Source organism: Hylobates moloch, unplaced genomic scaffold (assembly GCF_009828535.3).
Source record: "Hylobates moloch isolate HMO894 unplaced genomic scaffold, HMol_V3 SCAFFOLD_37, whole genome shotgun sequence".
In the NCBI taxonomy this organism is placed as follows: Eukaryota; Metazoa; Chordata; class Mammalia; order Primates; family Hylobatidae; genus Hylobates; species Hylobates moloch.
The window spans coordinates 795369-821238 of NW_026652312.1; the positions used below are offsets into that span (position 1 = coordinate 795369).

The following is a 25870-nucleotide window of genomic DNA, read 5'->3' on the forward strand; positions in this document are numbered from 1 at the left end:
AAAAAAAAAAAAAAAAAAAAAAAAAGAAAAGAAAAGAAGAATGTCTTTTTTTCCATGGTTCAATAATTGAATAAGTGAAAATAAGCTTTGGTTCAGTTTGAAACTTATGACAGATTGGTAGGTGAATTATTTATCAATGAAAATGAATTATCTATAAAACTACCCAAAGCAGTCCATTATTGTCACTTGGTAGACAAATTTAGCATGATTAGAATTGACATATTTGAAGTAAGTAGGCATGGTCTACTTAATTATATTGAGACAGATAGAATGGGAAGAATCGAGACCTGAAACTCGACATTTCTGTTCTGTTTGGGCAGGTTCTCAGGGTGGTAGATGAGGAAGAAGGTGGAGAACAGGATAGAAATGAAATTTTGAGAAGGGAGTCCAGCCTAGAAGGTAGGATCCTGTAAGTCCCTTGACTGCTAGGCCATTGTATATCATTTTAACTGCTACTTCCAAAGTGATTTCACAATGTCTATCACATGATAGTTGCTCCAAAAATATTTTAAATGAAAAAAATAAAAGAATAATAGAGGAGTCTAAAGATATGACAACAAATACTTCAGTCTCTAATAAGCGATTACAGGTTTCTCCGTAATAAGGAGATACCTGCCAGGAGAACTGACTAAATCCATCCAATAATTGGGTGACCTCTCCCTTGATCAAAGTATAAATGGGCATGACCAACTCTGAATCTCATTTTGACCGTAATAAATGAATATTTCTAAGGTCTATCTTTCCCCACCTGATAATGACAAAGCCAACTTTTTTTTTTGGCATGGTAAGGGCTTGCATGTATTAATTCATCTAATCTTCACACCAGCTCCATGAGATCGATGCCATTATTAAGAAAGGTAAAACAAGTATTCAATTATTATACCCCCCTATTTCAATTACATTGCCATGACTTACCTCATTATAGCTTCATAGGTTACCATAGACTAGTTCTAAATTTCAAAGGCAAAAATGGCCAAAGATTTGAATCCAAAGTAACGTGCAGACTACATTCCTGATTATATTTTAAGTCTTTTGTTAAGTATAAAAGAAGATAGTGAAGCAAATTCTGGATAATTTGCTGCATTAGTAACTTAATAATACAACTGTTTCTTGAACCTGAAATCATGTGTTGGTCAATGAGTCTTACCAACAGTGTCTTATTCTTTAGAGAGTGCCTAGCCATTAGTATCATCCTTGCAAGAAAAGAGAAAATAATGAATGAGCAATTACATCTTACAGTATATCGAGCACTGTGCTGAGTGCTTTACATATAACGTGCAATTTAATTATTAGAACCGTTCTGTATACTAGATACAATGCTCTTAGCTTTTCAGATGAGGAAACTGGGCAAAATTAAATATCTTGCCAAAAGCACCTACCTGAGATAGGAATCTTTTTGTTTACAAGTTCGTTAACTCAGTTAAATGCAGATTTATTGTCATAAATTATATTGTCTGGCTATTTCTCTAAGCAATTAGTGCAAAGATAAAACAAGGAGTTGCCTCAGAATTGATGATTACCTCAGTCAAGGGTGGCTTCATTCCCCAAAGAACTGCGGTATAATGTGCATTCTTAACCAAAGCACTGGTCATTTCCTGTGGAAAAATAATTGGAGTGTGTTATATTTAGAGAACGACATGTTCATTCTTACAAAAATATTCAATTTTTTTTCTCTGTGTTATACTCCTTGGTATCTTTTCTTCTTTTTATTTCGGAACCTGTTCCAAGCTTCTAACCAAAAGCTTTTAGGCTTATAATTTTTGGCTATGCTACATGTTACATGACCATGGGAACCTGATGACTGCCTCTTGGAAAACAGTATGATTTTACTATAAAAGGAGTCTTTATGGATTCATAACTGGTGATGAGCTGTTGAGGATTGATTTTTCTCTGGCATTTTTCCTTAGGCAGTCCTTCCACACCCAGCCATGAGTGCTCCTGGTTTTCATTCCATGTGCTGTGAACTGCAGTCTCTCTCAAATTACTTCTTTTTCCAGTTTCTACATGCTGTGAACTTGCTTTGAGAAGGGGCTTGAATCTATAGAGCTGAGTAGGTGAGAGTGGGTGGCTGGGCAGGGTATGTGATGTTAACACATTCTGTGTTTTCGATCCAAAGCATAAAATATCAGGAAGGAAATGGAACTTTCATAAAGATGGGAAAAGGAATAGAACAACCTTAGATAAACTGCAAATATTGTTTTAACTCTTCTCCCAACTTTTTGCTTTTCTGTCCTTCTTCTTTTAGCATCTTTCTGTCTCCCCCCTGGCCTGCCCCATTCTTTTTGGGGCTTCTCACTAGGGCAGTCACCCGGAGGGCTTGTTTCAATATCTGTATTGAAATAAGACTGTCCTCCAGTTTCCAATTCCATAGGTCTCAGGTGGGTTTTGAGGATTTTCATTTCTAACAAATTTCTAGGTGAAGCTGATGCTGCTGGTCCAGGGCCACACTTTGAGAACCACTGGCCTTTGGATGTGTTTTACCGTCTTAATATGTTCATTAATTCATGCATTTGTTCATTCATTCATGAATTTGTTCATTCAATTAATGTCCAGGCAGTGCCTTACACATTGCATACTCCCCAGAGAATCCAGCTTTAGTGATAAGCATTGAGTAGGACTTCAATACATTTTAAACTGTTGTGCAACGTACATTTCTCTAAGTCTCTCTAGCCCATGGCTACCAAGCGTTCTTTGGCAGGAGTGACTTGAACTGCACTGACTTTTACCCTCTCCTGCATAAAACAAGAACTCCAGCACCTCTCCAAAAAGCACTTATTGTGTCTTAGGGATGCCTAGTCTTGTAGTTCATATGCTTATAACCCAGGCAGTTCTGGTTACCACACACAAGCCTCTTTCATGGATGTTTTCTCTCTGTGCAGCTACTTATGGGCAACTTACTGCTGCGCCTGCTGCCGTTGCTGCTTTCTATGGTAACCATGAAGTAAACACCATGGGAGCTACCCACCCATGCTCCAGAAGTTGCAATACCTGAGAGGTGATGGAGAGGATGAGATGCTTCCTGACTCTGCATCATATTTCCTCACCTTGCAAGCCAATGGCTGCTGATGCTTTGATATTGCACAGAATAATGTATGAAAATATCTCCATCAGTGCCTTCCTGTAGTTCTTCTTTTCTGGTGCTTGAATCCATAGTGCTGGGGAGGTGGGTGTGGGTGAATGGGTAGGGTATGTAACATTAACCCAGTCTGTCTTTTCCAATCCAGTTTTGCTATCAATTCTTGGAACTTGTGTATGTAGTTACATACCCCAACATTGTATCAGATATGCTATATATGTCTGAATCACAATAGGTGATCCAACTCAGTTCCAAAACTACCAGATACAGATGAATAAAGGATTCCAAATTTCTTTCTACATTTTCTCCTGCACTTTAAGGTGTTTGTGTATAATCCCAATGCATTTCTAACATTCCAAATTTAATCTAGTGAAGCCAGGGGCCTTTCCTTCCTTTAAATGTACTCTGTAGATTTTTTTCTTTTACATAAACTATACCTTAGTTGAGGAGAGAAAAAAATAATTTGTTGGTCTGCACTAGTTTCCTGCAAGGAGCCCAAGGGTTGAGCAGTTTTATCCAATCTTTACTCCTTTACAAAGACAGAAAACTACTGCTGCGTGGGTTGTTCTGTCTATGCCAAGAATGACCTAGAGCCAGTGTGTCTGTCCTGGTTTCTCCTTTGTGTGTGTGCCCTGGGGACACAGATGGAGCAGAGTATCGAGACCTTGAGTGCCCATTTCTGAAATAGGGAAGCTTAGTTGTCTAGATTGTGTGGGGGCTTTTTGAAGAAACCCAGGGCAACCTCCAATTTTCCTAATTCGTACTTTATTCCATGATGACTGTGTGAATTATCAGATTTTAGAACTATAAAACAAATGCAAATTATTCTAATCTGCATAAATTATCTAATTATTAAGAAGTGAAATAATAACTTTATACATGTCTATCATTTCAAATATATGCAAAATTGGCTGACATACGTTTTATCTGTTTACCATATCATGGTATGTTCACGCAGACATCGCCCAGCTTCTGGTCATGTGGCAGGACCATTCTAACACAGACACAACATCGAATAATGGAACAAACGTTCCTAGGGAAATGAGGCAAATGGATTATTGCAAGAGATTTCCATACCAGGAGAATGGAGGAAGGTGCATGGTATAATAGTAGACAGAGGAGAGAATACCTAATACAATGCAATGCCAGGCTTTTTATCTGCTGGAAATATGCTTATTTGGTGTTCTCTTGGTCATATATGAGTGATCAGGCTATGGCACATAGTGTTACTTCATAGACTTGTAAGACCAGTTCTGAGGAGACAGGTGATTTTCTCCAAAAGCACTTCTCCTACTGCAAATAGATGTACTAGTTTAGGTCAACAGGAATGATGTCCTTAGGGGTGAGCAATCAAGTGTCAGATAAAAAGTGCACATATTTCTATAAAATATAGTCAATGTAACTTCTTTTGCATACAGTTCAAAAGACAGATATAATATAGAGTACTATTTAACACTTTTATGACAAAACTTCAAAGATTATTAAGTTAGAAGTTTTTCAGCTGCAGGCAGGGCAGCTTGCTGTCCAGGCCTGGTGTTGGAATGGATAGCAAAGGTATTAGCAAATTCCATACAATAAGAAGGGCAAAGTTGTACCCAGGAACCTATGCTAATGCTGGGATTATAATTATAATAGGGTTATGCGTCCTAGAAATCAGGACTATGAGGAGCAAGGGATAGGGTCCCCTAGTGGAAGAGTCTGGGCAGCACTGAACCAGGAACAAGGTATCCATCTGCAGGTCTGCAATCTGTGCAACAAACCTGGGTCAACAGTGGCAAGGAAAAACTTAATACTTAGCTTTTCAGTGATTGGAGTCCTTATATATTGTCCTTCACTTTCCCAAGGGCTCTCAGGAGATGGGCAAGCTGCCACACAGTCACAACAAGTGACACACCTGCCAGGAATGGGGGAAATGAGAGTGCTGTGGGTGGAAGAATGAGGCCCGATCCACTATCTAATCTGGTTCAGGAGTTGTCCCAGACTGAAGGCAAATAGCCTTTACCAAACTAGGATCTTACTATTGGAAGCCTTGAAGGATTTACGGATTACTTCATTGCCAGTGAAACCTAAGACATCATTTAATTGTAAAAAGGTGTTAACTTGCTCCTAGAACTAAGTATTCAACTCATAGTGCAGTGAATTATAACTCTGCACATTAGAAGCTTTTAAAACTGTGGATTCCTGGGCCCTACTTTAGATCATTTAGAATCTCTGGGAAGATGGATGGGGCCTAGACACTCATATATTTTTAAAATTTTCAGGGATTTTACTGTTAATATTTAAACAATTTTTAAATGACTGAAGTAACATGCGTTTTTTATTGTAAACAAATTATTTGTCCTACTCTCCTTCTATATAGATTTATAACATATATACAAGGTATAAAGAATATAAAGTTAGTAGCTATTTATCTACCACCTTTTCCAATTTGATTGAAGGATAAGATATATATAAATATAGAAAAGTACGGACATCACAAATGTATAGTCAATGTGTTATCCCAAAATAAACATACTTAGATCAATCCCATCTAAATGAAGAAATAGAACATTCCCACAATCCTGCTCTGCTCATATTTTTTCTCCATTACCATCCTGGCCCCTCCATAAAGATATAAAACGTCCCCAGGTAATTCTAATGGTCCCTACCGTTATCTTACTGTCTACTTTTTCATTTTATTTCTCTCATTGTTTTTTAAGAAGAGAAAGTACTTTAGGCATGAGAATTATTAGTCTCTCTGATCTAACAATATTAATAATAATGAATGCTTTGAATTCTATACGCGCACTCACAGATTATATTGTAAGTTATACATGAATATTATATTGTGGCAACAAATTTTCCAACTAACACTTGTTCAAGGAATTTAGCTTTATTTTTCTAAAACTAAATTAAACTTCTGTGTGTCCCATGCTACCTGATGGCAAAAAACACCTTTCCATTCAGTTTCAACAGAGACCATGAGCAATTGATGGCAATTGCTTCCACATTTGAAAATGAGATATGGATCCGCTGTGCTAAGGGAAGTGGGTTGCTGCATTGGGAAGTCTGAGGTTGCTGGAGCAAATGATGGTGACCATGTCCATTGGATCACTTGTGGGGCAGTACACAGAGGCCCACGTTAGAAAACCAGCCTGCGGGTCAGCTTAAATGCTGCCTAAGAGAACAGCCTGGAGAGATCAGGTGATCTCAACAGAACAGGAGGCTACCAAGTTCCAAGGGACTAAGGGGCCATCAACAGCCAGCTAGAGAGATGCTTTGATAGTGGTGTCTTTGAAGTAACTATCGCAGAGTCAGCTTTACACACCTGCTAAACCTGGAGAGCTTATAAGTTAATTTGCAGCAGTATCAATGGAGTAGCAAGGCCATTTCTGCTATTATTGCTTCTCTCTCTCCACTACCTTGGAACAGCCAGAGCCAGGCTCAAAGTGGGGCGAGTGGCTGGGTGAGTGGTTAAGGAATAAGAGCTCTAGGCAGGAACAAAAAAGAATGTAAGATGGATCTCCTCTGTCCCTTTTCAGTAGATTTTGGTTATGCTTTTTGAGGGACTGCTATCTTCTGGAGAAATTCTGGAAATTTAAAAGAAATTTTAAAAAAAATTGACTATGATATAGAATCAAACATATTAATTAGCTTATGTATATTACGTGTCTGTATGTCTATGACTAACAACTGGAGAACTTTTAAAAAAATTTAAATATGACTGGAAAAGTCATGGGGCCTGCCTGAGTTTCCATTTAAGAAAGTTGAAAAGAGACATCAGGCTACAGAACAGGTTTCAATGGGCAGTGGGGGGAATCACTAAAACTGTGTTCCGATTATATCTGACAAGCCCCATTTATCCACTATATTGGCTATATCAATATGTTGGCTACAAATAATTCAGTGTGCTTGTCCTCAATTCTACCATGATAGCTTTGCTGTGGTGCAATGGTGACTATCTTTCAAAGCTTGGGCTGAGGAGAGAGGCCTCCGAGCAGTTTAATGAGGCATCATGGGGGATAAAAACAAACACATTGCTGAATATTTCAAATGATCATTCCAAGGTTGCTATCTCATTCAATCATCAGAAGAAACCGATGGGGTAAGTACTATTATTTTTCTTCTCTTACACATGGGGAAACTGAGGCTTAGAGAAGTAAGATTACTTGCCACAGGGGACCACAGATAAGAGGTAAATGAGGAGAATTTAAAGCCAGTCTGCCTCCCTCTTCAGCCCATTCTCTGAATATCATAGTTCAGAGTAGATAGTGTAGCCTCCATTGATCCCTATTGTGGCTATAGCAGGGGACAGTGTATTGTTCTTTTTCTAGGAGACATTTTCAGAGTGGGGGTGGGAACGTAGTCAACGAAATTGACTAACTCACACAACTCTCCCTATCTCCTAGGCATTTCTCCATGAAAAAAATAGCTCTAAAAACAGCTAGAGGAGACGTCTGCTTATTATAACTGGCTTCTGCCAAAGGCTTACTTTTAATTGTTATAGAGCCAGGTCAGTTATTCCTTTGACTGTATAAGTAATAAGATGGTTATAAAATGCAGCTTTGGTATGGTTTCCTTGCAAGAAGTTCACATTTTCTACCAAGAAAATTATTCTGTGTGTATGGAAGTGTGTGCCTAAGAGTTTTTGAGTGCAAATAAAATTGTTTTGATGCCTGAATTCTCACAAAGTTTAGCCAAAATATCCAGGTACTTCCAGGCTACTGTCAATATTGGGATTGCTTCTTCTCGTTCTTCCATGTGGCAGGACTTTTAAAGAGGAAAAAAGGACTGAGTTTAGAGTGCTGAAATAACAGCCCGATTATAATTTTTGTCAATTTACCACTTGGACGTTTATTCTCTCCTTCCATATATATTCCAACTCCTTGCTCTTTTTGCATTGTAAAATATAGTATTTTTAGGATTATACACCGTATGCTAATCTTTTACCCACTCTTCAGTATCACAACTTTGTCTGTGGGGAGGAAAAATCCCTGTCCCCTTTCTGTCTTCTTGCCTTTTGATTCTGTTTGCCATAGTTTAATTGAGACCCCGAGGTCATCAGCCCCTGCCTTTGTGCTAGGACACACAAACCACCCAGGCCAATCCCTAACCTGTTTTTTCAAAAAACCTCCAATCAGAGAGAATCCACGACTTCTTTTTGTGAACTGTTGCACCGTGCAACTGCACACTATAAATGTCTTTCCTTATCTATGTGCACTCTTACCTCACTGTTCTGTTTTTTCCCCTCATTTATATTAACTCGTTCTTACCTTTTTTTCTGAACTTCTAGGCCTTCTTTTTCCAGAACTGGTGGAAGACAAATGAAACGGCCAAGATGGTAAGGTGAGTAGTTCCTGGGAACGCTTGTGCTGTAACCCCAAGTTATGTGGAATGGCCACTCGAGGGGTGATGGCATTCCTCATTTTACAAGTTACTTACTTGGCTGCGGCTGCTCCACCAAGATAGCAAACACTCGATCTTTTGAACTTCATGAGACTGACATTTCTGAGTCTGTTTGCGAACAGGACACTAGAGGGCTCCCAGGGGTTAAAAATAAGTGGAAATTTATTTGAATGAAAACTGATTCTCTACGGCATTTCTTTTTTCCGAATTTAAATTAAAGTTTATTTTGTTAACTATTGTTTTTAAAAGCTTTATATCTCTTAAAACCATGCAGCAGTCAGTTTCCAAGTTTTGCTTTGCAATCAGTAGTTTTCAAGGGAGCTTTTAAAGCTGAACTGAAATGTTTGAAACGTGGAACACTCTTGACCATGAAATATGTTCTACTTACATGCCTCAGCCTTTAAAAGTTCTTTGCATTAGAGTCAAGGATTACATTCTTCCTGGAGCCAAGCATGGGGCCAGCTGTGTAAGTAAGGTTGCTTACGAGTTTCTTCTGTTTCTTTTTAATAGTGAAAAAACAGAACTAGAGATGCTTTTATTTTCTTTCAGCTGACTTCGGTGGAAAGAAAAGAAATAAAAAGCAGTCAGAGTTGTGTTGTGTTGTGTGTGTGAATGTGTGAGAGAGAGAGAAAGAGAGAGAGAAACAGAATAAATGCAACTGCTTCCAAGATATATGGACATTTATGGCTTTGTATTATACTAACAATGTAAGCTAATGGAACATATTATTAATATGAAGAAAAATTTGTACCATTAGGCTAAGAGAATATGTTTCTAAATTTTATTGTTAATACTTGCTGCTAGTACTTAGTTAATTCAGGACTTTAAAAAATAAAAATGGTATAGTTATAGAGTATTAAAAAATCATCTATTACTTGTCTTAAGTTCTTTCTGAATTTCAAAAAGGAAAAGCCCAGGTTTGTCACATTTTAACGCTTTTGCTTCAGAGTCAACCTAAATGACTCTAGGTACAAGTTATAAAACACTCTTGGATTTTTGTGGCTTGTTTTCACTACTTTAAAGTGACTATCAAACCTATACATCTATCTCGTTTCCATGTTTTTAAATTTTATTTTTAAAAACATTTAGTGGTGATATTTATGAAAGGAAATGATTACTTTTTTTCTTGACTCTTGTAGAGGAACTTAAATGGTTTGAGATTGTGACTCAGTTAACTCTGTATCCATTCATTCCCAGAAACAAGCCGCATTTCTCCTTGGGGAGACCGATAATTTAAAAGGTTTGTTGTGTCAGAAACATTCCCAGCTTCATCACCAACCCTTTCCTTCCACCTCTGCCAACTGGAGACCACTTATATCCTGAAGCAGACGCGACAGCTGAAGTCAGGAAACCATGCATCACATTAGCAGGAGCCAACTGCAGACTTTAAACTCCGTTCAACATGTGGATGCGGCAGAGAAATGACCTGTCCAGACAAGCCGGGGCAGCTCATAAACTGGTTCATCTGCTCCCTGTGCGTCCCGCGGGTGCGTAAGCTCTGGAGCAGCCGGCGTCCAAGGACCCGGAGAAACCTTCTGCTGGGCACTGCCTGTGCCATCTACTTGGGCTTCCTGGTGAGCCAGGTGGGGAGGGCCTCTCTCCAGCACGGACAGGCGGCTGAGAAGGGGCCACATCGCAGCCGCGACACCGCCGAGCCATCCTTCCCTGAGATACCCCTGGATGGTACCCTGGCCCCTCCAGAGTCCCAGGGCAATGGGTCCACTCTGCAGCCCAATGTGGTGTACATTACCCTACGCTCCAAGCGCAGCAAGCCTGCCAATATCCGTGGCACCGTGAAGCCCAAGCGTAGGAAAAAGCATGCAGTGGCATCGGCTGCCCCAGGGCAGGAGGCTTTGGTCGGACCATCCCTTCAGCCGCAGGAAGCGGCAAGGGAAGCTGATGCTGTAGCACCTGGGTACGCTCAGGGAGCAAACCTGGTTAAGATTGGAGAGCGACCCTGGAGGTTGGTGCGGGGTCCGGGAGTGCGAGCCGGGGGCCCAGACTTCCTGCAGCCCAGCTCCAGGGAGAGCAACATTAGGATCTACAGCGAGAGCGCCCCCTCCTGGCTGAGCAAAGATGACATCCGAAGAATGCGACTCTTGGCGGACAGCGCGGTGGCAGGGCTCCGGCCTGTGTCCTCTAAGAGCGGAGCCCGTTTGCTGGTGCTGGACGGGGGCGCACCTGGCGCTGTGCTCCGCTGCGGCCCTAGCCCCTGTGGGCTTCTCAAGCAGCCCCTGGACATGAGTGAGGTGTTTGCCTTCCACCTAGACAGGATCCTGGGGCTCAACAGGACCCTGCCGTCTGTGAGCAGGAAAGCAGAGTTCATCCAAGGTAACAGATTCACATGCTTCGTTATTTGCAGCTGTTGGAGATTCTGGTTCATTTTCTCTTTTCCCTCACTCTCTTTTTCTAAATGATTTTTCTCCACCCACGGTTCACATTTGGACAGCAGCAGCAGCAGCGTGTCTTTCCATGCGCTTGGCATTCTTTATTTTCCCAGCCTGGGAGGATATGAGAGTTCCAGGGAAATGCTGTATTGGACATGCAAGAGTAAGCCCATACTGTATAATCTTTGCTCTCCATTTCCCTCGCTGCACTTCCCAGTGGCTTATTAAATCTAATTAAAGCCAACGGCAATTTGCATGATGAGGAGAGGAAGCTAGGCTGGAGGCAAAGAACTTGCTGACAGTCAGGCATACTATTAAATAGGTTACTATGGGAGGAAGTAGAAGTTTTTAAAAGTAAGGGGGAAGCGGGTTATCGTTCTTGAGCAGATGGAATCTTCTTAAGCGGCGCAGAGCCAGACCATGTTAGGTTCAACCCCCCCCCCCCCTTTTTTTCAATGGATTTAACCTCTTTATTTAACAAATAAACAGAATGAGCAAAAATTGGTAATTTGTTCAGTATGTATACTGACTAGCTGTGTGGTTTTATCAAGCCCCTGACTATGGTCTATTGAGCCTGTCTTTCAAGATTCTCCCTTCTTGGGTGACAAACATTTTGGCAGGTTCTAACATATGTAGCCAGTTGCTGCAGTTGCCAGCAAAAGGATTGGTCTGCAGTCATGCCCATGCCATATAAAGGATATTCTCTGAATATTAAAGCTATTCCAGGGCTTGAATACAAAGTACAGTGAGTCAGTGGCTTATGTTTGAATGCAGAATGATGCCAGAAGTTACAACTTTGAATCCAGATTGGCCCAAGAGGCTAAAATGTACCCCAAAGAGATTATAAACTGAAAGGATACTTAACTTTCTCCAGGTCACCATGAAATTTAGCATTTCAGTGAGGTTCCCAGGGAGCCTAGAATGGAATGGATTAAAATCCCTGGGAGTGGCTGAGACCCAAACTGCATTTCCAATGGCTTTAGCATTATAATTTCGTTGTAGAATGGATACTCCTGGAAGTACCAGTGATTTACTTAGAAAAATTGGACATTCCTTACTGATGGTAGTTCTTGTCTAAGTGCTCCAGATTCACAGGTATGCTTTGATGTCTCAAGTTTACAAAGCAGTCCACCACGATTATGCCAATGTAAGAAACCTTCTCAAACATTTAATCTAATGTTGATAAAAATGAATTTTTATTGGGTGCCAACAATTTGCTAAGGATTATACAAATTGATTCATATGTGTTGGCTCCTAGAATTTTCATAACAATGCTGTGAAGTAGGGACTATTATTATTTCCATTTAGTAGATGAGGAAATTGAGGCTTATTGAGACAAAGTAATTGGCCTCAACTCCCACAGCTAGTAGGTGGCTAAGCTGGGTTTTGACTGTAGACCCAGCAAACTTCAGAACATAACTTCTTAGCCACTGGACTTAGGTGAATATGTAACTTATTATCCAATCTGGAACCATGTGGCATGAAAGGAGATGCTGGTGGGCATTGGGACAACAGGCACACACTGACTGTTCTGAGCAGAGTAGGGCACAGGATCCCCCTTGTTATGCTGTAATCCCATTCATTTTCACGTCATAAAGGCCCCAGAGAGGAGAAGATGAACTCCTGTGTATATCCTGAGGCAGGGTTTTCTGATATGTCCTTTGAGCTTCCCTTAGACGCTCTTGGATGGAAGTTGGGAGAATACAGTAGTGGCTAAGAGCCTGGGCCGTGGAGTTGGACTGACTAGGTTTGAACTTACCAATCATACGAGTTGGAAATGTTGCCATGTCTCTTTATGCCTCAGTTTCCCCAGCTGTAAAATGACAATACTGCCTACCATATGAGATTGTTGTTAGTTAATACGTGGAAAACACTTAGAATCAGTATTTGCCACAAGACAAACCTTCAATAAATATTGGTTATTATTATTATTATTGTACCAAGCACATGAGGTACCAAGTTCATTGAATTCCTCACGTAATCTCCAAGTTTCATGTGTTATTTCGTTATGTGATAGGACTATGACTAAAACTGCTCAATTAAACTTTTGTAATCACAGTCCCTCTTAGATATTTAATTATTTGCTCTGAATTTCCAGCATCTTTGAGAACAAAAATTCATTTGAAGGCGGGGTTTATAATCTCAATATAGCCTGGATATTTCTCTCTCCTTTCATATGGGAGTGGTGATGGAAATAAACTAATAAGGCTATACTAATGTGACTCAATTTAATAAATAAAATCCCTAAGATTATATCTCAAACAACATTCTCTCTTTGATACCTTCTTCTACTTAGTCATTTAGAGTCACAAAGTCAGGCCAGTTTCTCCAGGGGCTCATGAAATGATTTCATATAGTTATGAATACCCTACACAATATAATTCTGCTCAAGCAGACTGTTATAGTGATGCAAAGTACATAAATAGAACACTTCTGGTCATGGTATAGACAGCATTAGGTTCTCAGTATCTCTACCCATCCACCTATTTCTAGTCTTTTCCTCACTGTGTTTTTCTTCCCTTATTTCCACGGAAATGTGTAGATTTCTTCTAGGGCCCTCCTATTCTGTTGGTTGGAGTTTGACTTTATTTGAGCCTCTCAGCCCACCCAGGGAGGCAACAGATCTTACCTAGTTACCCAGCATCTTTTTCAGCTTGCTCTATATCATTATATAATACATATCTGTATTATAATCGTTTGTTTAATCATCTGTTCCTTCCCACTACTCTCTAGGTCTGTGAAGGCAAAGATACTTCTTGTTTTCTTTAGAATTGCATTTCTGGATCTTAGTAGAGAGTCTGGCCCATAGTAGATGTTCAATAAATATTTTGAATGAATGAAGGAATGCGTTCATTTCTTGTTCCTTGGACTCTAAACAGTAAAACTATACTGGAAGCCACCAGCTTCTAATACTTAGGACACATAATAACATTTTTAGTCCTAAGTCCAGGCTGGGCTTTCTCCTGGAGGATCTCATAAGGAATTGTGGAGGTAATAAAAAATGTTTCTGGTAGCCTCCTTACAATGCAAATTAAAGGTTTACAGGGCTTATTCTTGTGAGAACTATCAATGTGGTGTGTTGGCATCACACTCTAGTGTAATTTGATAATGAGTTTTCTGCAGGAGGAACAATAGGATTTAATTTAGGTATGTATTTCTCTGATGATCTGGCTTGGTCTGGGAGTAGATCTTTTAATATTTGAGAGAGTGAGAAGCCAGCAAAGGCTGTAAGTAATCTACCCTAAATGTTGTTTCTGTTCTGACTTTTAATTAATGTTTACAAAAATAAATTTATATCTGGCACCAAGAAAGTGGTTAGTCTGTGTTGCAAGTTGAATTTAGATGTTTAAGTTGTCTTAGTTAATTTTTCTAAGAATCCTATACAGTAGACTTTCTAAACCTCATTTTAGAGCTGTAAGAAAGGCAAGAAAACTGCTCAAGGTCATGTGATGAGTTAGTTGTCCAGCAAAAATTTTTGTCTTCTAACTTCCAAGTCTTTTCTCTTTTCATAAATCTGCTTCCCTCAACAAATGCTTTAAGGGGCCCTAAGGTACATCGTCTTTCTCTGTCACCATAGCCTACTAGAAAGTTTAGTTATTTAATATAATGAAACAGATGACTTATACACTGATGCACAGATATAGCTATGGGAACCTCCTTTTTTTCCTCAAGGAGACAAAGCAACCTTAACCATAGCTAAGAGTTATTGAATTTTCCTAGATATATATACCAGGTACCATTCTAAGTACTGTGCTTGCATTATTTCATTAAATCCTCATACAAATTCTGCCAGCTGCACCCAGATGTCATAGAGCCTGGGGACACTGACAAACATTTAACAAATATGGAAGTTGAGGCCCAGAGTAATTATAAAATGGATATGTGATGTGAAAAGGGAGATGTAAAAAGGAATCAAATGCTGTGATTTGAATGATCTGCCTGCCCCAGCCTTTCACATAAAGCTCTCTGTTGATTTAGTCAAAAGACAAAGAGTTCCAATTGCAAAGCTCATCTTTAGGGTTTTTCTAAATTGGCGGAACTGGTGTGGGTGATCCAATCAGCTAGCTCAGTTTAGTTTGGGACAAGATCATGACTGTGTGACTTGATGAGTTCTAGATGATTCTTCTTGAATACAAAAAGATGTGTGAAATTAGTGGACTTACTGGTGTTGTACTTTATAATAGACTATTTTCTGACAGGTTATGCTCCAAGATATCCTAGAAAATGAAAAGGGTGCACTTAAGGAAGGGCAAGATAGTCATTAGGCAGAGCCAGCAGTGTGCCACAATATAAGATCCAACAGTTACCACTGGAGCAGATTTTCATCCTATATGTTTCTGTGTAGGAAGTCTTAAAATGAATTAAAATATAGCATCAAAGGGCCTTAAAATGTTTGTGTGCAATAATGAAGTATTTTTCAATTGTGACAAAGAATCTAGTGTGATGTATCACATAGTATTTACATTGTATTTGATGTATGTTGTCTATTATACCACCTAACAATTTTACACAGCAGATATTACTCTTATTTTAAATAGGGGAATCCTGAGGCTCAGTGAGCTTATAAAATGTGCCCTACGTCACCTACCTAGAGAGCAATGAAATTGGAATTTGTGCCCAATTCTGTCTCTGACACTGAAGTTTCCTCATGTTGCTTCTGTTAACCCACACTACCTCACAAATATAACTTACTACAATTATGGGATAATGTCAAAAATGTACACATTTTAGCATGATGGTTTCTGATTTTACCACTATGCCAACATTTCTATTTAATTTCTTTTTTCTATTCAATAATCTAATATTGACAATATTTTTACTCAAATGCAGTATTGATGTATCATTGTGAACACTGCCACAAGTTTTTTTAATGCAAGCCAAGGTGCCAGTGCTTGCCAGATTTTCTTGTTTACCATAAACAATCACGTGTATTAATGTGATGAACATATTTGTTTTCTGCCAAATTGTCCTTGCAAGAGTCTCAAATTATTGTAAAAGTCACCAGATACTGTGTGGTCTTGATACATTTCGATAATTAAAAAAGCGAAAATATCTTAAAGTATTTATCTAGCATTAGACAAAACAGACTATGTCCATGTAAAAATCAAGAGAATAAAAACAGAGAAAACCCAGCACCCTTCTGTGATCTTTAATTTAGCAGCTTTGCCAGAGCTTCCCCTGTAGTCTGCACAGTAGTGTGAATGAATCTCAAGGGACACCATTTTGGTACCATTTAAGCATTGTACTATTTTTCATGCCCAGCATGGAAGATGCATTATGTATGCTTTATTTTTAGGATGCTGCTTTATTGCCACAAAGCTGTCAGACTGAATTAAGGTAGCCTAGTTCCAGGAATTCTGTATGTCAAGGCTGCTTAGATGACAAACTGCAGGCACCCCACAAACTTCCATTTAAATTCATTGTAGATCCCAAGTTGCTCACTGTTTTCCAAGTTGTATTGCCTCTTCATATTATAAAGTAGGAGAAATATATGGCATGTTTTTCCCTCTCTTTTCAAGCCTATGTGAGCAACACTGTGAGTTCTGGATGAATGTGCAGTTGCCGAGGCAGGGGGATGGCAGCTTTGCATTTTATATTGTTTCAGGCTCTCAGGTAAGGACACAGTCGTTTTTCAGGGAGTGTTGAGAATAACACAGATGTCCTCACAACTTGGGAACATACTGGCTTCCAAATCCTAGAAATCTTTGACATATAGGCAAACTTTCTGAAGATATTTATTTAGGAGTGTGTAATCATGTTTTATTTTTTAAACAGTTGGATTGAAAGTATGTTGTGTTCTTCCTCAGAAAAGCCCTAAGGCTATTTCTTTATGAATCAAATTGAGCTGGTCAGCTTAATACATTCATTCATCAGTGAACAAAAGTTTACTGAGCCTCGGCTCTAAGCAGCGCTGTGCTCCAGTGTCCTCTTGTTTGCTCACTACATAACTTCATAGGCAAACGGGGAACCAGGCAACCTTCTCTGCTGTGCTTCTGTAATTCGTCCTTGGTCCCACACTCTGTTGGGATAAAAGGGGTGATTAATGGTTGCCACAGTACCCACAGCATAAGAGATGCATGTGCCTTAACTCCATGCAATCTATTGTCTTCTATAGGATCACATTTATCTTTTCTTCCTTTAACATGTATTTATTGAGCATCTACTATGTGCTAGCCACTATTCTAGTCACTGGGGCTGCATCAGTGAACAAAACAGTCAGGAATCTCTGCTCTCGTGGCACTGACACTAGAGGGCCGTGTGTGAGTTCAGTGTTCTGGAGGAAATCTTCCTGTCACCGATGTGAGGATTCACTAAGCACCTTCCCAAGCTCAAAGAGGTGGGCTCTTCAGTGGGAGTGAATCTGCTGCTGTCTCTGAGTTGATGTAAGGACTACACAGGTGCAGGAGTGCTAGATAGCTCTTTCTACCTAAGTTAAAAAAGAATTGTTACAGTTCCAATGTGTTTGTAATCAATTCAATTCAATGGCATTTTTATGTGTGAGGCACTGCCCCAGGTACTAGGGAAAAGTGGTACAGTTTGTAATTTAACTAGCTTTGTGTTTGGGGGTGTGGACGGGCAATGTAGACTCCTTGCAGGTGAATCCTGATTCTGCCACTTGCTAGCTAGGTGACCTGGGATAAGTTACTTAATCTTTTTGTGCTTTATATTTTATTAGCATAATAGGGATAATGATAATAAAAACAATGATGATAACATTACTTACCTTAGAGCCGTCATGAGAATGAAATGAGTTAATATGTATAAAATATAATATTGCTTAACGCATACTAACACTTTTTTTTTTTTTCTGAGACAGAGTCTTGCTCTGTTGTCCAGGCTGGAGTGCAGTGGTGCGATCTCGGCTCACTGCAACCTCTGCCTCCTGGGTTCAAGCAATTCTCTTGCCTCAGCCTCCTGAGTAGCTGGGATTACAGGTGCCTGTCACCACGCCCGGCTAATTTTTGTATTTTTAGTAGAAACAGGGTTTCACCATGTTGGCTAGGCTGGTCTCAAACTCCTGACCTCGTGATCCACCTGCCTTGGTTTCCCAAAGTGCTGGGATTACAGGCATGAGCCACTGCGCCCAGCTAACACTCTTGAATGCTACCTTTTTCACGCCATTTCTAAGCTGATGTAGCTCTTTGTGATATGCTTCTTTAGATTTTCTTAGTTGGGTTGTCTAGATTGATGTTTACTTGAGTAGAATAAATGGGCGCCTAAAATTTTCATTTAAAGAAGGACCTTGGAGCTTATAGTGGATAATAACGAGATCTCTTATTTGTGGAGTGCTAGGCAATTTGCATCCATTATCTTATTAAATGTCACAACAGTCCCCTGCATCAGATGATCTTGTACACATTTCCTGAGGGGAAACTGAGGATGAAAGAATAATATATGTTCCCTGAAAGCCTACAGGTAGCGTGCAGTAGGGCTGGGATACAGACATGGGTCAAGAGGACTCCATAGCCTCATTCCTCAAAGCTGTGCCGTACTGCCTCCCACTATCCCTTCACATCATTTGTGAGCCTCCGATGACTGCAGCCTGGGGCTTTCCCAGTTAATCATCCATCCAAATTGCAACCACTTTTCCCATTGCCTTGTCGCCTGATTCCTGAGTGTAGCCATGATGCCTAACTGTTCCCCTTCTCATGATAGTGATCTGGGGTCAGAAGGAGAGAGGCAGTAGTGTTTCCACCACCCCTATTTTCATTGTCCCAGTATATAAGAGATACATGGGAGTGGATAGTTGAGCACAAGCTGGACAGAATGAGGGCATCAAAACCTCTGCACATCCCTGTCTCTATGTCTCAAGCTTTTCTCTAATCCTTCCCAATTCATATTGAGTGAAGACAGTGAAATTACACCTTACTAGGATGTCATGCCAGGCAAATTTTTATTCTGGGTCCATGGACCATTCCTTAGACTCTAAGAGCTATCCATGAACATTGGGGGATTCTGAAAAAATGCATTCAGAATTTTTGAGTGCTTGCTTTGTTCTAGACACTGCATCAAAAGTTGGAGATCCAGAGGACTAAGAAGTAGTCTCTGTTCTTCAGAGCTCTCAGCTTGGAAGACAGGAGACAGTGAAGCAAACCTACCTTACAAAAAAGGTGTGATAAAAACCTCAATGGAGATATTTTTAGGAGGCCCTGTAGGCACAAAGAGGGAGAATTTAGCCTAGAATGTGTGTGTAGGGGGTTGAGTGGGAAATTATAAGTACTTTTGGAAGAGGTAATGCCAGAACTGGTTCTTAAAAGTCACTGTGGGTGGTGTGAGAGATGGGATGGGTGCAGAAAGTATAGAGAGAATAGACTATGAAAAACGTGTGAAAGCAGAGTGTATTCAGGAAATTGCAAATAGCTCTGAAAAACAACAGATTAGGGTTTGGGGGTACGATGTGAGTTAAGCTGTGGTAAGTGGAGAATGAGTGTGTTTTATGTCCTGCAAGGAGCCTGGACTTTATCTTGAAGAAAATAGGGAGTCACTGAAGGGTTTGAAGAAAGGGAGTGATGTCATGGGCTTTGCACTGTAAGAAGTAAGAAGGTCACTGAAGTCAGGAATTCATGGCTCCTTTAACTGGATTAACAAATGCTAAATCGCCCAGGACTGAGTCACCCCGATGTGACCAAGATTTCATCTGCAAAATGTGATTGTAGAGTCTGGCACAGTGACCACATCATCACCACTGTCTGAAGTCAAATTTGATTCCTGTTTTTTAAAGTGGAATATTGAGACAGGAAGAGTCTTGGAGTTTCCATTTATACAGCGGAAGTTCAGGGCAGACCTAGAAAGCAGAAGTTACTGCCCATTTGTCAGAACAAAGAAGAACGCTTTGTTTTCAGAGGAGAACTGGCGATTTAGGTTGTTTAGGTAGTTGGTGATGAATGAAGTCACAAGACATTCTCCTTTCCTGCTTCCTTGACTTCACACTTAGCTAACTCCTGAGGAAGTATGGAGATTATTTTAACTCAGTTAGGCCTAGAGAAAACAAACTATGAAGTGAAAAACAGTTAGATAAATAAATATATGAAACGTATTCTGAATCACCCAGAGATCTATTTCTTTTTTATTATTTAATTTAATTTTAAGTTGAAAAATAATATTTGTATATGTTTATGGGCACAATGTGATTCTTTGATATATGTTTACAATGTGGAATTATTAAATTAGGCTAATTTAAAAATCCATCACCTTACTTTTTTTTTAATTTAAATTTTAACTAATTTATTTTTTAGGCTTCTTCAAATCATAGGTTTTTTTGGGGGTGAAACATTGTAAATATATTCTTTTAGTAATTTTGACATATACATTGTATTATTATTTATTATAGTCACCATTCTGTGCAATAGATCACTAAAGCTTATACCTCCTGTCTAACCGAAACTTTGTACCTGTTGATCAACCCTCCTCCCATCTAACCCCCTCTCTCAGCCTCTGGTAGTCACCATTCTACTCTCTACTTTTGAGTTCAACTTTTCTGGATTCCATGTATAAGTGAGGTCATGCTCAGTATTTGTCTTTCAGTGCCTGTATTATTTTGCTTAAAATAATGTCATCCAGGTTCATCCATGTTGTCACAAATGACAGGATTTCTCCCTTTTTAAAGGGTGAATAATAGTACTCCATTAAGTTTATGTAACAAAACACATTTTTCTTATCCATTTTCTGATGATGGACACCTAGGGTTGCTTCCATATCTTGGCTATTATAAATAGTGCTGCAGTGAACATGGGAGTGCAGACATCTCTTCGGCATATTGATTTCAATTCCTTTGGATAGATACCCAGAATTAGGATTACTGGTTAGTATGGTAATTCTATTTTTAGTTTCCTGAGAAACTTTCATACCTTTTTCCATCATGGTTGTATTAATGCACATTCCAACCACCAGTGCTAAGGGTTCCCTTTTCTCCAAACTCTCACCAACACTTGTAATCTTTTTGTCTTTTTGATCATAGCCCTTCTAACAGGGGTGAAGTCATATCTTATTGTGGTTTTAATTTGCTCCAGGACAAGTCCCTAGATTCAGGACTTGTTTGGCCATGTAAAATCTATGCCTGTGTAATCTACAGGCTCCTACCTCCCCACCTACTGTTTTTAAAAATCATGAAACCTTATGGAGGTTTATTTCTTTTCGCATTAAAGTTTTCCTTCAATGCATTGTTGACAGTTGCGATGGGGCCCAACAGAATTTGCTTCCTATAACAAAGATGCCACTCAAGTTTGACTGGCTTTTGTTTTCTTCAATGGCTATTATAGAGTTGTTTTTAATGAAGGACTTGAGCTGGACTGTCACTTGCTTTTTATCTGGTTCACAAGGAGTCTTGGAACATGGCCCGTGCAAGAGAAAGAACTTTTGATTTCAGAGCTCAAGACTTTTCTTCTCATTTTTGCTCAGTGACAAATGCTCACAGACATTCATAGCTCCACCCAACATGCTTAGCATTCACCTATAATTCCACAAAACCGCTCAGCCAGTGCTCAAAGTGAAGGGCATTTAATAAATCTAGACAAAGAAGATTGTATAAAGCACTCATTCTAAGTGAATTTTCATGTTCGTCTTCTCAGAAGAATGTCTTCTTTGTGTTTTTGAATAAAAAATGACTTGGGAGAGCATCAAAATTCAGCAGAAATATTCAGATTTCAGGAAAAAAGAAGCTTTCCTGGCAAGTCTCATTTTTTAGGACAGCTATATAACCTTTAATTCACATGAACACCCACATATCTTTTAAAACCCGCTTTCTCACCACTGTGACAGAATTTTATCTCTTCACTTGTTGAGATTTCTCTAGAGAGTCCAGTACTGCATCATTTTGACAAACCTGAATGTGGAGAGATGAATGCTTCTCATCTCTGAAACACTTCAGGGTAAGTTGCTTCAACCAGTTTCCTGTTTTCAGAGGCAATTTTTCTGTCATCTCTTCAAATCCATCAAGATTCATTTAATTCTTTCAAAAGCCATATATTAAAAGAGTTCTCCTCACAGTAGGACTCATTGCTCTGAGATCTGGAGTTATACTGACTACTATTATTACCTGCAAGGGCCACACACACATATATGTAGTAAGAAGGCCTGTATGTGGAAAGGAACCACAGCCATCTGTGACTCAGTCTGTCTTACTGCTCACCATGCTTTCTTCTTGTTCTCTGGAAATCCCCTTTCCTGAGGTGCACTGATTTCTAGCAGGGCAGGAAAGAATGTCTTTATGCGATAGTTGGCATTCAAAATATTTTGCTGAGGGGAAATGGATGGATTGGGAGAAAAACATAGGCTATTAATTGAAAACCAATTATACTTATCAGCCGAACACTTTCTTTGGCAGTTTGAGAACGCCTTTTTAATGATTAGTATAGAAAATGTATCATTCCAAAAATTTGGTGATCTAAAATAGAGAAATGGTGACTGACATACAGTATACCCATAAACTAAATTAGGGGTTAATGTATAGCCTGTGGGCCAAAAATGGCCTACTGTCCTTTTTTATTTTGTGAACTAAAAATAGTCTCTATAATTTTTAATGATTGACAAAAATCAAAAGATTAGTGATATTGCTATAACCGTTAAGACTCATATGAAATTTAAGTTTCAGCATACATAATAAAATGTTAATGGAATAGTTACAACCACTTGTTTATATATTGTCCATGACTGCTTTTGGGCTACACTGGAGTTAAACGGTTGCATAGTTGAACAGTTGTGATATTTTAGGCCCTCAAAACCTAAAATATTTACTATCTGCCTTTTATAAAATTTGCTGATCACTGGGCTAGAGTATTGCATTACGATTAAATTGGTACTATTTAAAAATATTTAAAAGAAATATTTATAGTATAATATTTAGTGAAATAATTATGGCAAACTCTACGTACAAGATGATCCCAAATAGCTTTTTTTCTTTGCATAATTTTTGCCTCTTTCTCCTGGTAGAAGTGTAAGCTCCATGAAAGCAAAAAACTTGACATTTATCTATTTATGTATGTAGCTTCAGGTTCTAGAACAGTGCTTAGTGCACAGTAAATGCTCAAGAAATGGTAAAGGTCAGTTGAAGCCTGATGAATTATGTGATTATGTGATGTATATATGTAATAATCATCAGAGCAAAACCTTTCTGGGGCATGTGTTTATGTTAGGCACCATGCTGGGAATTTTAGATGCATGAACTCATTTCTTCCTAAAAAGGTCAGTTTTGAATGTATGATGTTGCTTCATTTTACAGGTGAGAAAAACAAGGTTTAAAAAGGTTACATAACTTCTCTAACGTTACAAAATGAAGACATAATGTGACCAGAAGTTTGTTGGATTCCAGAGTCTGAGCTCTAACCATAAGTTATACTCTTTAAAAAAAATTCTAGAAGCAGTTTACTTATTCAGATGAGAAAGAAAGGGATAGAAAAATACTGGAGGTAAATATACAAATAACAGAACCAATTACTGGGAGATGAGGTTATAGGTGATTTTTATTTTCTTAGCTATACATTTTTATGTTTTTCTATATTTCATGAAATGAGTGGATTTACCTTTAATTAGTTTTACAGTTAGAAACAAATGTTTCTAAAGGGAAGAAAAACAGTCCAGCAGGTTTCAATTGTTTATGTGGATCGTTTCCATATTTCTCCAAAGGCCTTATATGAATTGCTGAGGAAACTGCTGTCCCTCTGACCCGTGTGTTGATTTGTGTTGAAGTTCACTGTTAGGTTTCAACTTCCTTTGAATACTTTCTAGCCCTGAGCATGCAAAGTGCTCTTTGTGTGTGTATAACTTTGGTTCAAAGACACTGATAGAAAGAGCTTCTTGGTGTTTATTTTTAGATGTCTGAAGTACACACCTTTGGAGGCTATGTGTGTGTTTTCTATTTGTATTTGGTTATCCTGGCCCAGTGCTGTCTTCCACAGCATGATGGATTGCTTTTACCTGGAATTTATTCTTTTAAAATAAACTGGCATTGTACTTGGGATATACACATTTAAAATTATCTGATATCTAAGAAGATAATTAGGCCCCAGGAACCCCAAATCATTTACTAAGGTAAAAAGACATTGGAAGGAGAGAGAGAGTGCTACAAATGAAGCTCTTTTGTTATAGCTCACATTTCTTTCTCTACTCTTCTCAGTTTCGTATCAATGATTGTGGCATATTTTCCATAATCCAATAGACTTTCCACATGCCCTGGCCTACATTGCAAGGCTAAAGGGAGAAAGATTTTTCTTTGAACAGAACTGGAATGCAAATGATTAGAATGATTTAAGTGAACGCTATTAAAACTATTAAGGTTAGTATAACACCAAACTCAGGAGTGGTTAGAGAGGAGGACTGTTTCCTGTGTTAAAGACTGGAGATAAGAATTCTACAAGATGGCAAGACAGTAAGGTGGCAAAATAAAAGTTTCTAATAGGCCATAAAGTTATATATTGAGAACATCCAAGGCTATTTAAGAGAGGTTTTAAAAATTCCTGTGACAAGTCTGAACATTCCAGTTGTAATTTCAGAGGCCTCTGTTGTTCAGGCCTGTTAAGAATGAGTTAAGTGGGCTTTATTGGATCTTTGTAATTTAGTTGTTTTTATCAGGCGCATCATTCTGATTTTTGAGTTATAAGCAAAGCTGCTCCACACCATCTCTTTGTGACTTTATTGGGCAGAAATGGGGGCTTGGGAATGATGTTATTGGTTTTAAGCTTGAAGTGTTGTTTAATGTGTCTGGATCATGGTCTTCCTTGTTTATGATTATTTCACTGGGGCCCATAATTCTTTGTAAAGTTTAGCAATGAAAGAAATTGCATTTCTAAACTTCCAAGAGTGAGACAAAACAAATTGAGGGACAAGTTAAAAAAGATCATCTATGAACATGCAGTTAAAGAACTGACATTTGCTTAAATGCACTTTGTTGAGGTTGTGTGTGAATAAATGATCCCTTACCAAGAGCACTGTTGTGCTTGCACAGTTTCTGTCAGGAAAGAAAAAAACCTCTTGCCTCTTTTTTTCCCGTCTTTGGAGATTATAGTGATTGGTGTGAACCATACAATTTCACTTTCAAATTTGCGACTTCTAAAAATTCTTTTTCTTCCTGACATCATAATGTGGCCTCAGAAAATCAGACAGTTGTTATTACAAATAAAGAGCAGCTCCACTCAGACATTGAATAGACAATTATAAATGTCTGGATTCTTTCCCTTTTTGTGGTGGCTGCTTTTAGATGTGGAATAAAACCACATTAACCATAGGACGTTGTTATTCGTGCTTAGTAGCCTATTCCTGCCACATCTATAAAGTATCTTGTTTAAAATTTTTTTCATTGTCTAACAATAACTTTCTGCTTTATGAGACTTCAAACAGGAAGCATTGAGGTATGAAAGTATTAAAACTTCAGAAGACAAAGGGATCATAAAATATTGTCAAATTATACTCTCACGTTTGATAGGTGAGCGTGAGACTGTGAAAGAGTGAATGACTTGCTCAAAGACACACCCTGAGTCAATAGTGTGCTGAAAGTGTGTTTGTTTTTCTGATTCCATAGATGGCCGCCCATGCCCCATCATTCTCTGGGATGCATCTTTATCTCCAGCAAGTAATGACACCCATTCTTCTGTTAAGCTCACCTGGGGAACTTATCAGCAGTTGCTGAAAAAGAAATGCTGGCAGAATGGCCGAGTACCCAAGCCTGAATCGGGTTGTACTGAAATACATCATCATGAGTGGTCCAAGATGGCACTTTTTGATTTTTTGTTACAGGTAAGTTTATCAAATCAAGCAAACAGTTGTCTAAGACTGGCACTAAGTTATATTAGCCTGACACTAAGGAATATTCAGCACCTGGAGTTTTTATGAAGCTGGTGATGACTTCTATTAGCTTGGTGCAAAAGTAATTGTGGTTTTGGCCCTAACGGCCAAATGTAGATGAGGCCTCCAGGTAGCAGGCTTCAGATAGAAGTTCTTATCAGACTTAAAGAGGTGGCAGACTCTTAATCTCTCCTGGACCAGGAAAAAGATCTGGAAAGGGAAGGGGATTCTCTACAGAATGTAGATT

General features: G+C 38.9%; 1 protein-coding gene and 1 long non-coding RNA gene across 8 annotated transcripts in view; one reads left to right on the plus strand and one right to left on the minus strand.

Annotated features, from left to right (window-relative positions):
- LOC116463458 (uncharacterized) overlaps nucleotides 1-8414 on the minus strand; it is a 28436-nt gene extending 20022 nt beyond the window's left edge. Inside the window, exons 1-2 of the long non-coding RNA XR_004246684.2 lie at nucleotides 8329-8414; nucleotides 1521-1595 (exon numbers count right to left, since the gene is read on the minus strand). This is a non-coding gene — a long non-coding RNA (uncharacterized LOC116463458). The remainder of the gene's footprint in view (nucleotides 1-1520; nucleotides 1596-8328) is intronic.
- Nucleotides 1-25870, plus strand: part of LOC116463456 (Golgi-associated kinase 1B-like) — a 257888-nt gene that overhangs the window by 202931 nt on the left and 29087 nt on the right. For 3 of the 7 annotated variants that reach the window (XM_058434644.1, XM_058434647.1, XM_058434645.1), the window contains 5 exons: nucleotides 6992-7160; nucleotides 7465-7568; nucleotides 8349-8401; nucleotides 9659-10792; nucleotides 25361-25575. In XM_058434644.1, the coding sequence (XP_058290627.1) occupies nucleotides 9883-10792; nucleotides 25361-25575 (1125 nt within the window). In that variant the 5' untranslated portion in view covers nucleotides 6992-7160; nucleotides 7465-7568; nucleotides 8349-8401; nucleotides 9659-9882. Of the gene's footprint in view, nucleotides 1-324; nucleotides 410-6991; nucleotides 7161-7464; nucleotides 7569-8348; nucleotides 8402-8616; nucleotides 8928-9658; nucleotides 10793-25360; nucleotides 25576-25870 lie in introns of those variants that run through there. The other 4 variants (XM_058434646.1, XM_032146567.2, XM_058434649.1 and 1 more) reach the window with 4 other exon arrangements.